The sequence below is a fragment of the Morone saxatilis genome, unplaced genomic scaffold (genome assembly GCF_004916995.1).
Source record: "Morone saxatilis isolate NCDOM2014 unplaced genomic scaffold, NCSU_SB_2.0 Contig20, whole genome shotgun sequence".
In the NCBI taxonomy this organism is placed as follows: Eukaryota; Metazoa; Chordata; class Actinopteri; family Moronidae; genus Morone; species Morone saxatilis.
This window is the reverse complement of record NW_023339763.1, coordinates 5,979,041-5,991,987: the sequence shown is the minus strand read 5'-3', so window position 1 is coordinate 5,991,987 and position 12,947 is coordinate 5,979,041. Positions and strand designations below refer to the sequence as shown.

The window sequence follows — 12,947 nt, the reverse complement described above, 5'->3', positions numbered from 1 at the left end:
TCTATATATGTCTGTGTGTGTGTATGTGTGTGTGTGTGTGTGTGTGTCAGAGTTTCAGAGGGTTTACAACTGCCTGGACATCCAGATCATCGAGAGAGGAGAGTCTTACTACCAGGACATGATGACGAATGTTGTGAAGGAGTTGGAGGAGAAAGGTCAGGGCACTGATGTTTTCACTCTGTCAACGTTTTTGTCAGGACATTTTATTTCCCAAGATATCACTCATTGTTGATCCACCGTAAGATAAAAACTCTGTATCTCAAGTCCCTGTTTCCTTGGTACAATGTTCAAGTTGTGCCTGTTTGTACTTGGGTTATTAAAGGCTTTGTTGAAGCCTTCTTGTACCAGTAACACTGAAGACATTCTCAACATTCAATTTGGTTTTGGTCATTTTGGAATTGTAGCTCTGTTTCCTTGGTTGTGGACCCACCAGAGGGCATATTGTCTCAGAGAATGATCTCATCCTTTCCTTCTGCCTCTTTATTTTGTCTAATTTCTTTCTTTTTACCCTCAATTCCTTCTTTTTTTGCACTTTCTTTATTCTCCATTCTACTCATTATCTCCTCTTTTTCTTTTTTCCCTGCAATCATACCCATATTATTACTCTTTTTCTCTTAAAACCATCATTTTCCACCCCACTCGCTCCCCTCTTTCCACTGTGTACCCTCCTCACTCATCCACCCATCTTTCCTTTTTTTTTTGTTTCTTTCTCTGTCTCCTCAGGCTTTGTGCAGTTGGACGAGGGTCGAAAGATCGTCTTCGCCCCGGGTCAGTCCATCCCCCTCACTATCGTCAAATCTGACGGCGGCTACACCTACGACACATCGGACCTCGCAGCGCTGCACCAGCGAATCTTCACGGAGAAAGCAGACATCATCATCTACGTTACAGACAGTGGACAGGTGGGTGAGGAGCGAGGATAGGGAATGTTGGATGGGGGAGTTTACAAAGACAGGAGCTGGACAAAAAAAAATAAAACAAAAAAAATCTAAAATATGTAATATGGAGCAGAGGGACCAGTTTCAGTCCTGTTAGTCCTGAACTATAATTTTTACGTTTCTTCACTACTTCAAAAGCAGAACTTTTGACCGTGGTGGTACGGCATTGGGGACAAACTGTTGTGTAACACTCTAGCCTCTCAGTGTTGTCGGAATAACATTACCTTTGATGTAGTGAGAGTATAGACGAAGCATCGCCTGGTGTCCTGCAGACACAAAACCCGCCCCAGTGTAGATAATAATGTGACATAGTTAGAACTCATCACTGAAATAATCTCTCTGAAAATTATCATTTGGTGCCTCCTACACAAGTTGGAGGCACAGTCATCGTCTGTGTCACAGACAGCAAGTTGGGATTTGAAATGTTGGTTATGAAGACAGACGTCATCATTCTCAGCAGAAGCAACCAAAAGAGCTGGAAGGAAGAGAGGGAGGGGCTCAGCGTCTGCAGTCTTACTCAAACTAAAGCTGAGGAAACTTAATTTATCAGGAGCACTAAATACAAGCTGATTGTGAGTAACGTTACCAAGGTGACAGTATTTTAAATGTGTTGCAAAAGGACAGAAAAAGGATGAATGACGCACAGGTTGTATCCTGTGTCTCTGCCGTTCAAGTTTTAACTCGTATAACAGATGAGAGTAATAATATCTCAACATCTACTGTAAGGAGTCTGAGAACATTCCGTACAAACATTGACGGTCTCCTAGAGGATGAATCCTACTGACTCTTGTGATCCTGATACAGACTCTAGCACCATCATGAAGTTGACATTTAAGATCTTGAGTGAAATCACTCGACAACTATTGGATGGATATCCATGAAATTTGGTTCAGACGTTCCTGTCCCCCTCACCATCAATTTAAATAACTTTGGCTTGTCATCTAGTGCCATCATCAGGTCAACATTGTAATTTATCCAATAATTAATGACCAAATACCTGCTAAACTAATGACATTACCATTAGCTGTACTTAGTGTTCAACTCTGTTGTCATTATACAGTGCAGAATTGCACAGTTGTATCCCCCTTCATGCTACACACACAGGCGATGTATATAAACCAATATTCAAATATTTTAAATTAGAATTTAATGGAAACAATAAATGGCCAATAGAATAGAACAAAGTCCACACACATACTGTATATACATACACAAATACATGCTAAGCTAAGGTGGTGAACATGGTAAACGTTATACAGGATAATAATCAGGATGTTGGCATTGTAAGCCTGCTAACGTAAGCATTTAGCCCAGAGCACTGCTGTGTGTGCGTACAACCACACAGAGCCGCTAGCGTGGCTGGAGAGTAGTGTCCTAAAAAATGCCGCATCAGACTACAACGTCTCAAAAATGGACACAGACATGTTCAGCTGACTTGCACCCAGTCCCATTTATGCTTTGTTTCTACGTGTGCATGTGGAAAGAATAACATGACATTTATGCTATATGCCACTGAATTTGTGTGTGCGTTTTCTCTTTTAGGCCACACACTTCCAGGTGGTGTTCGCTGCGGCTCAGATGATCGGCTGGTACAACCCCCAGGTGACCCGCGTGGAGCATGCAGGCTTTGGAGTGGTGCTGGGGGAAGACAAGTGAGTTTAAATTGTAACGGAGGATTTTATGGTCTGGATTTGTAAATGAAAACCTGGTTCTAACCAAAAAACATACGCCCACCAACCCCTCCTAAGCTCATGTTAACACGTTGTATCTCATTTGTTTAATCCGCACGAAACCTAAAGTGTAAAGACAACACGTTGGGTTTTACAGGGAGTTACATGCTGGAACAGTTCCTTGGAAAGCTTTGGACAGAGCCAGGCTAGCTACTTCCAGTCTTTATGTTAAGCTAAGCTAATTGTCTACTAGCTATACTTCCTAGGATTGGTAATTTGATATTAAGTTTAAGATCAGGACATGCCACCTTGTAGCTCTAACATTGTACTAATTGAACAAGTACTAGTGTTCATCTTCTCTCAGCAAATAAATGAATTTCTCCCAATCGTCCCAAAATTCAGTCTGCATGATGGAATTTAAAGGACATAACACACAGGCTTTTACATGAATCCACAGATCAGTCAGTTAAGACTGGTGGATGTTACAGGGTTAAATATGGAGGCTCTGTGGCTGTAAAGCGCCCGACTGACAGTGTCGACACTGAGAGCGGTAAAGGACTGACAGTGTTGTAGCTGCGTACAGACTAATAACAGCTTAACATGAGCCCAAAATCGCTGTCATCAGAGCGCCAACAAAGACAAGCAGCTCCTCCGAAGACCGAGATTTCTCCCCCACCTCACTGTAATCATCTGAATGTCCTTGCCCTGTATCTTTACCACCACTGCTTCATGTTTTTATGACATTTACTATCAAGCATAAAAACAGAACTTTACTACAGGACTGCATTGACAAATAAAAAGGAAAATCTACAGCTGCAGCTCCACAAACCGTACAGTCGTCGTTTGAACTCCAGGAATGCTAAGCTGTTATTACTCAGCATGTGAGGAGCTGGAGGGAACAGAAAAGTCCTGCAGTAGGTGGACAATGGTAATTAAAAGTTGCACAACAACAACATCAGATCAAGTTTGAGAAAACACAGAATGAACGTTTTCCTAAGATCACTTTCTGATACAGACTGTGGCTTCCCTCTTCCTTATTCTCCTCTTCCTCCTCTGTCTTCTACTCCTGCATCTTCTTGTCCCTCCTTATCTTCTTCTCCTCCTTGTCATTCCTCTCCTCTATTTCTTCCGTCTTCCATTTTCAGTCTTGATCTTGTTCTCCTCCTTCCCAACTTCTTTCCTCTCCTTCTTCACTTAAGTCCCGGTCTTTGTTTTCGTCCCAGTCAGTTCATTTGTTCTTACAGTGTGTAAGACATATCTTCCCCTGTGTATTATTTATTTCCTTTAATAGTAAGCGGTGATTACTCCGTGGCTGATAGGTGAGTGGGCTCTATAATTTGAGCACTATCTGTCTCGCTGTTGTTTTGTCCCTAATCAATCGTCCAGAGAAGAAGCCAAGCCCAGGCAGAGGTTGACGTTACGCTTCGCAGATGCCATAACGAAGTGCTGCTAAACGTCCCACAGTAACCTGAGGGGGCGTAAATTGGCCCCACAATGTCTGCGCTACTCCAAACTCCATTAGAAATTTATCATGCTGTTTTCATAATCGCTCATCCAGACAATAAGGGCTTAACACAGCCACGGGGGGAGCTGTTATAGCTCCAAGTAAACAGAGAAGAAAGGAGGGGGGTTATTAAATTTTTGGCTAATCTTCTGCTTGTAATGCTCATCTGATTTGCTTGATTGTACAAAATGTATCGCCTCGAGGCGTCGGCAAGCGGAAGTAATCTAATAGTTTGTTGTCATGATAATTATTGTCGGCAGAAAGTCTAACCTCAGTACCTGCTGGAAAGTTCTGTTTGGGGATGTTGAGACGCCCAACTTCATGCGCAGTCTCATAAACTTTCCTTTTGTTTGCCAGATTGTATGTTTTGGGGATTTATGTACTTTTTCTTCACTAAAGAGTCTCACCTAACCTTTTGCTTCTTGCGTTTCTTGCTCAGGAAGAAGTTTAAAACCCGCTCTGGAGACACAGTGAGGCTGATGGACCTGCTGGATGAGGGACTGAAGCGATCCATGGACAAATTGAAAGAGAAGGAGAGAGACAAGGTGAGAAAAGTTTTCATTTCCTTAAAAAACAAAGGCTGCTGACAAAGGAAATTAAGGTAGAGAAAAAAACATATGTCTCCTTTCTCTCTTACCTACGCAGGAGCTTTTAGTTAACATCATAAAAAAGTTGCCCTCCGCTGTAGGACACATTTGCTGTCTCATAAACTAAAAACAAGGTGAATGAGTACACAGTAGAGTGGGTTCAAAGCGAAGTCGAGACGAGACGTTGGAGAAATTACTATTAAAGAGTCAGTTCATTTTCTCTAGCCATGCAGACAGTTTTTTGTTTTATTTGCCCAGGCTTTAAGATATTAATGTCTGAGATTTCTGCCTCCACTCCAATACAATGGAAGGGAATTTAATTTGTGATGCTCACAGAATTTCATCTTTATAGAATCAACTTTTCTTTCCAGAAACTGTGTGTTCTTTTTACTGTGGATAATACACAATGGAACTATTTTCTGACGGAGAAATAGCCAGAGTAACAGCAGCAATTGAGCATGAAAGTTAAGTCTTGACCCTGGGACTGGAAGTTTGACAAATTAATCATAACTCAGGGTCCGCTGCGCCAATGAAATTCCATTTACCTGCACTGTATTGACAAAGAAAACCAAATGTATCTGGATGGCTGCTGATTTGGTGAACTGACTCATTCGCAAGGGGTCAGACAGCAACAGTAAAGTTATTTTAGTTAAGGTTAAAGAATTCAGTGTATTAAAAGACCACTGTGTAGGATTTAGTGGCGCAGGTTACAGATTAATACGGAGAAACTACAGTGGCCACGGAACTCCAGAAAAATGAAAAAGCCCTGTCTAGAGCCAGTGTTTGGTTTGTCCATTCGGTTTTATTTCCTCCTCCCGAAATCCATTGTAGAGTTATTTTTAATTTTTTAAATGTTTAGTAAAAAATCTGTAGAGCAGGGAACCAACAACATCAGTCTCTCCTATTAAAACCACTGTCGGTCAGATCTGTCGGTGCAGCACACAGTGGATGAATCCTTCTGACTTTGGTAATCCTCTGACTTTTACTCATGCACCGCCAACTGGATGAACAGAAAAGAAAAGAAAAGAAAGAAGGTTCTGCAGAGACATTATTTTTCAGCACACACAGTCGGTGTAGTGCTAGTCAATATAAAGTTCTGTTTTTACTTTTGAGACTTTCTGAACAGCACACTGACACAGAGAAGATTTGAAATTGGGGGAAAATGTGTTCATTTTGGAAAAAAGGAAAAGGTTGGAGGTCAAATCAAAGAAGACAAACATGTCTGCAGCACTTCAGGAGTTGGGTTGTTTTTTATTTCATTTGTAAATGCGTTTATGTCTGTGGTGAATATTTAATCGCCATGAAAGCGTTTTATTTCTAACAGTCGTACTGCTGTTTCATATTTAATTATCTGCAGGAAGTCTGCTTCATTTGCTCTAATTTCTCCTCAGAATAATTGCTTAAATTTTCTGGCAGAAACCTTCCTTCGTTGCAGTCTGCTGTGATCATTGTTTTTGGCAGAATATTTCACATTATTTTAGCTTGTATTAGAATCATTTTATATCAATATTTCGTGTCAAATGTTGAATCTTTGATAAGCAAGAGGGAGACGGTCTGGTGAGCGGCTCATTATTTCCGTGCCCAGGCTTTCGATTCACACTGAATGACGAGGCTTATTTTACAGTAATGACCGTCTCACTCTACAGTAGCCATTAATCCTTCTCGCTCTCATCCTGCACGAAACTGAGCCAAATCCTGGATCTTTCTGATCACATTCAGAGATGACCGCGACTGAAATATGAAACAGCGACACCAGAAATCTTCTCATCTGCTGAGCTGTGAGGACGGCCCGACGGCGTGCAGTCTCTCCTGAACACACACTCGCTTTGATTCTCCTTCTTCCTCCCCTCCATCTTTTCATCATGTTCCACTTTTCTTGCTCTATCTTGTGTGAGCTGGAACCTCCTCACGTCTGCAGCCGCACTGATGCTTTTTCTGACTTTTTTTTGTTTTCGATTGCTGAAAACACGTCAGTTTCTCTCAGGTTTGTGTTTTTAGTTCAAGAGAAAAACTCAGCTGTTAAGAAATGGATTAAAGTTGTCAGTGATCATCACCTGATAATTGAATTATACCATATATAATAACACTTCATCAGTTGTTGAGGAAGTATTCAAATCCTTTACTTAAGTATTCATTCAGCAAAATATACTTACTTACTAAATTAATATGTAAGTTTCTACATTAAAATATCTAAAAATGCTGGACCTATGCTATATATTTTGTTGAGTTGTGTACGGTCTAACAGTGTTCAAACCCAGAGAAATCTATAATTTTATAATGCATATAAATTTTAATACAGTTTTTAGCCAGATTTTTTATGATATACCTTTTAGATCTTGGTCGTTTCTGACTATATATTTCAACCAGATGAAAGATTTTAGTTATCGGATGTCTGGATCTTAAATTATCAGAGAAACAAGCTGAGCTTAGCAGCCCCCCTGGAATGTCTGCAGAGCAGCGTCAGAGGAACACTGATTTTTAACTTGAAACTGCTTTATTCAGCGTTTTTTAATGGGTTTAAATACCGGGTTCGTTTGTTTTGGAGAGGAGGAGAACTCTGCTAATTTGACTCCTGGTAAAAACTTCTGGAAACATCTAGATCTTAAGATATCAGTGAAACAAGCTGAGCTAACGTTATGCTATGGCTGTCTCCTTAACATTGTAACTACACATCAGGGACATGTATCTACCCTGTAGGGACCATAGGAGCTGTGATTGTTCAGTTTGGGAAAATTCCAACTTAACAACCATAAATATTTGCAGACTTATCGATAGGATGGATGATGTATAACGTTACTTAAAAATCAACACGCTACAAACTCTCTTCTTCTCTCCTGTAACTGCCTCTCTGGTGTCCTGGGCCTCACTTCAGTCGCGGCTGTGGTCACTGGGAGGCTGCTGAGCTCTGTAGCCTGCTCATTCCGGCGCCGCTCCTATGCTACCTCCCCTGGTACTTTAAGCTCGTAGTCTGGGTACAGTTTTTGCGACTGACTATTGAAAAGGGCATCGACCAATAGTTTAGTCGACTATTAGGGAACAGCCCTAGAAACAACTGCCAAAACTTTGCCGACCCCAGAGCCTATGGCTAAAAAATAGTTTCCATACATGCATTAAAATGCTCCAAGAATCAAAGTTTTTACTTCCTTAAATTGAGAGTTTTGTTGCCAAGGCATTTCAGCTGAAATTCCTGTGACCCTAATGTCATTTGTTCTCCCTGACATATAGCTTAGGAAATTATTAGTCACAAACTTTTAACAGTGTCGAGATTTCACCACAATCACTTCCTCTGAACTTTCCCTAAACCAGGGAAAGCTTGATGAGTGTGCACCCTGACTCACTCTCACAAATTAAACAAACTAAGCTGCTGCGACCCCCCTGCTACAACACAGTTCTTCATCACGTGCTCCTGTGCAGCTCAATAAGACCTTGTTAAAAGAAGTATATGTTGGTTTTTTTAGGAATTTGTAATGTTTTTTTTCACCTCCTGACCTCATATTGTTCCCGGTAGTCTTTGAATTCAACCCAGAAAGCATCCGTTGACAATCCTTTTCCTTCATCCCAAGACAATTGTTAGCTGTGGTTTTCCGTTTACTTCACACAGCAAACCCCGACTCCTGTTCATTTGAGCAGATGTGTTCGCAACTTCTGATGTTGCAGCTCCTGTTGTTGAGGTGTTTGTATCTGAAATTAAACTTGCAGAGGGGTAAAAAAAAAAAAAAGAGTAAGAAACAACAGAACCTGACCTGGTTAAGTATTATCTGGAGCATTTGGTGCAGTGTAAACAGTCAGTGACTTCCAGTTGAACTGCAATGATTTTAATGCTGAGAAGGTTGTGGGAAACCGGTGCCAACACAGTTTCCCTGCAGGCCCTTCTGGCCTGGCACTCTGCTCTCAGTCTGGGTCGGTGCCCACGTCTACCATCTGCTAACCCTGCCTCATTAAAACAAACCCCGACCCTGGCCTCCGTGAACCTCCGTCTGCACCGCTGCTGCTAAGATTTCTTTTCTCCAGTTGTGTTGTATTATACTCCGTTATGTTCCTCTGTCTTTTATTATTTACTCCTGTCCTATATTTTTTTTTTTTCGTGGTCTACTTTTGTATCCTGTTATGTTCTGTCCTTTCCTGTCTCCTTCTGTTATTCCCTGTCCTGTTGTGTCACACTGTACCCTAACCCATTAGGTCCTGTCCTTGTATGTCAGTTATGATCTGCCCTGTCCTGCTCAGGGCTCGTCATAGGGGGTTTAACTAGAGCTGCAACAATTTGTTATTTAGCACGCAACATTGTCACACAGTCTCTGGTTCCAGCTTCTCATATGTCAGGATTTGCAGCTTCATATGTGATGCTAAATTTAATAATTGGGCGTTTGTGACTGTTTGTTAAAAGCCCTCAGCAAGCTCTCTGTGAACACAATGTAGTTTTTTTGCAATCGAGAAGAAATGATTGCCAGCTTGATCAATAATGAAAATAATTAGTTTTATTCCTAGCTTTAACCCACCATTATTTTCAGCATTGATTATCGATTACACTTGACAGTTCTGTGGTAACAAAAGAAAAACAAAAGTTATTGCAAATCTTAATTAAATTTAATTGAAACAACAGTCAAGAACATGAACTGTATCATGAATATGTTTGTTCATTCATTTGGATGCTTCTCATTAGTTTCTGTTGTGCATATGAAAAATGAAATTAGTTGCCCAGTTTTTACACATTGAAAACATGAGCCTCTCCCCCTGTACTGACGGTGAACTGCAGAGCAGGACAGGTTTCTTCATATTTTGGATTTGACTGATGTGACTGATGGATGAGCATCAGCAGTTTTTACTTTCTTCCCTGTCAAAAATCTGTCCGTCTGACTTAACTTGTTTTGTTGCCTGAATAAATCTTGCTAACCTGAATATGTATTGCCCTGCTAGCATCGGAGCCGTCTTGTTTGTTTCCAAAAGAAAAACATTTAAACTTTTTTGCTCCACTTTCTCTAGTCATATGTGCCCATCCCTGCATTGGCTCTACACCCCCAGTGTGGAAACCACTTGATTAATCTGTAAATTATTTTTCAATTAATCATTTAGTCTATAAAAATGTCAGGAAATAGTGAGAATTGCCCAAAGTGACATCTTCATAATGCCTGTTTGCCCAAATAACAGTCTATAACCCAAAGATGTTGATTTACAGTGACAGAAACCAGAAACCGAATGACTGGCTTGATAAATAAACTGTCCTTGACTATTCTGTCCTTTCTTGTCCTCTTTATTACACATATTTTATATAACGTATCATGTCACGACCTAGCCCTTTATTTCCCGTCATGCCGGGCTCTGTTTTGTCATTCTTTATCCTGTCATTTACTGTCATGTCATTTCCTCGGTCTGTTGTGCTCTGCTTGACTGGATTTTTTTTGTTTTCCAGTCGAGTCACTGTCATAAAATGTTCTGCATAATCTTCTTCCTCACTGTTCACTCCCCGTGGTATCAGACACATCACATGCATATTCAAGGAAAGGCTATGACTTAATAAGTCAATTTAATCTCAGCCCGAGGTTAGCGAATTCATTATTTGGATTAAATTCAACTCACTGGTTTTACTGTGAGAAGCATAAGGTGAAGTACTACCTGCAGTAATTACAAGCTGATAAAAGCTGCAGTTATCAGAATATTTAATGCTCAAAAGTGTGGGGAGGTAAAATGATTGGATTGGAAAGATTGTCAACTTCATACCTGTGTTCTTTCATATGTCTGCTTTATTAAATGAAACTGTAAACCTCTTTGTGCAGGTCCTGACCCCGGAGGAGCTGAGCAAAGCCCAGAGGTCTGTGGCTTTCGGCTGCATCAAATACGCCGACCTCTCACACAACCGCATCAACGACTATGTCTTCTCGTTTGACAAGATGCTGGATGACCGGGGTAACACAGCGGCGTACCTCCTCTACGCTTTCACCCGCATCAGGTGAGGATTCACTGTGATGTTCACACTTTGACTCAAGTTTCTGCTTCTGCGCTACTGCAAATGTTCAATACCGAACTTCTTAAAAGTTCCGATTTTGGTTCAACTCCTCTTCGTAACGCCAATTTCATTTGGTAAGAGGAAATCAACAGCAGACACAAGATCTTCCAGCAAATACTTTGATTAAATGTAATAAAAGCAGAGTTAATTCTGCAGGAACAAAAACAGAACATTCAGTAGAACAGCTCTTTTTTATACAGCCCTAATACGTCATCAATCATTAATCTTCTACACTTATCACGCCACCATCAGAAGATGTAATCTCCAGTTTTCTGGAACATGAGAGGACGCTCTAACTGTTTCACTGTTTACCAACAGTCACAGCGTTCTTGTACATGTGGATGCCACAGTGCCCTTGTCAGCAGTTGTTGTGCGACACTGTTTGTGCAAAAGGAACACAGAACAGGAACCATTTTAAACAGACCCTATCATAACCTATAAAAGTCAGAATATATGCATAAAACATACCACAGGAGCTGACTTGTTGGATAATCGCTTTTAGCCATGCTAACAGTGTCGCTCCATGACAGACTGTGGGCTACTTATGGGTCCAACACTTTAGAAGTACAGTAAATAAACTTTTTATGTAGCGCCACCAATGCATCAAAATTTGTAGCGCCGATTACAGGATACCTCTGAAACTAATGCTGTACTTTGAGACTGATGCTAACATATTTAAGAATTTAGCATGGAACATGCTAAAGTTAAGCATGTTGCGCTGTTAATTGTATGTATAGGACATGCTCAATATTCCATGTTAATTTTTTTTACAGTAAATGCATATGAACAAGCTAAGTGGCTAAAATGTTAATGCCTCCATAATATATTAAATAGGCCTTCCTAAAGATTAGCATGCTAATCTAACACATTGTCACTGTGGTAACAAGCGTAAAAACAACATAACATCAACATGTTAACATCCAATAGTTAATTTTTGCATTTTATGACATAATGTGCTTTCAGTGTGTTAGACACTATTGGTTGGACATAGCCATTAACTTTATGGTGGCGTGATACTGCTTGCATAAAAAATGATGCGCCGTTATCTCCATATTCATCCTCCGCTGGAAGACATTCATCGTGATTCAAAGATGGTTGTTCCAACAGTGAGAGAAAGAGAGTGCTAGAGAAAGCTGCACACAGCGGACTCATCAGTGAGTGTGAATGTCGGAGCGTTGGTTTTGGAAAGTTACAGAAATACACAGACTCCTTTATAGATATTGGAAAGGTGTAGCGGGAAGGGGCTTCGGAAGCCATTCGACCATCCAACTTACACTTCTGAGTATACTGGCGCCTTAAATACAGTCGAGGCTAATGAGCTAAGAGATTACCAACCCCAGTAATGATAAAAATGTAAGAACAGCAAGGACACGACTCAGCTCTGCATCAAACAGTGAATAATAAGTTCACAAACGGTGACACAGAAGAAAATGACTGTCCAGTAACCTATTAATCAAGGAACGTGAGATGCTCGACACTGTACAGTATTATGAATCACTCGATCAGTTTCAAACACCAGCTGGTCTCCGTGGGACGCTCAAAGTATCTTGAAAGTTAAATTGAGTTCCTCAGATACATTTCTCCTGTTAGACCCTCTCACCAGTACCAGTATACTTTCATTACCCATATCAGATCAGCCTCGCTGGCCCTTGTGGGTGCTTGTGGCAAGGGATTAGTCTTCTGGGTATTTCCAGTCAGCGAGACCCAATTTCTCCTCACCCCTTATCCCCTGTATCGAGTGTCCGTCTCCTGACTGCAAAGTGCTGCGTTGATCTCCTTCCTCTCCAGCTTCCCTGGAGGTGTTAGACTCGGGGTGGCAGAGTGCCCACCAAAGATTGATCTTCTCTTTTTTTTTTTTTTTTTTGCGAGAGGGGGGTTTGAGCAGTCTCGCCTGAGAGGATTCGATGTTCCTGCATTCAGTCAATAGAGAGCTCACTGGTGGGTGTTCAAGTGTCAGAAAAGACAAAAAAGAGACAGACACACAGACGGACCTCTGCTGTTCAACTTGGAGCTACCTAATAGAAAAAATGAAAAACAGAACAGCCACTTGTAGCTCAGAGGCTGAAAGTAATGATTTCAGTTATCGATAATCTGATGATTATTCTTCCGATTAAATGTTTGGGAAATAGTGAAAAATAACTACGTATGTAAGCTCTTTGTGTAATTTGGTGTCCTAAAAGTTGTTTAATGAATTGAGTTCAAAAGCAGTTTTTGATTTCTTTCATTAGGACCAGTGTGTAGGATTTA

The 12,947-nt window shown here is 40.8% G+C and overlaps 1 protein-coding gene across 1 annotated transcript in view; it reads left to right on the top strand.

Moving 5' to 3' along the window:
• Positions 1-12,947, top strand: part of rars1 (arginyl-tRNA synthetase 1) — a gene marked incomplete in the record, with an annotated part of 23,077 nt that overhangs the window by 5,428 nt on the left and 4,702 nt on the right. Inside the window, 5 exon segments of the mRNA XM_035667034.1 lie at positions 51-155; positions 724-902; positions 2,481-2,590; positions 4,552-4,657; positions 10,471-10,643. Coding sequence (XP_035522927.1) covers positions 51-155; positions 724-902; positions 2,481-2,590; positions 4,552-4,657; positions 10,471-10,643 — 673 coding nt within the window.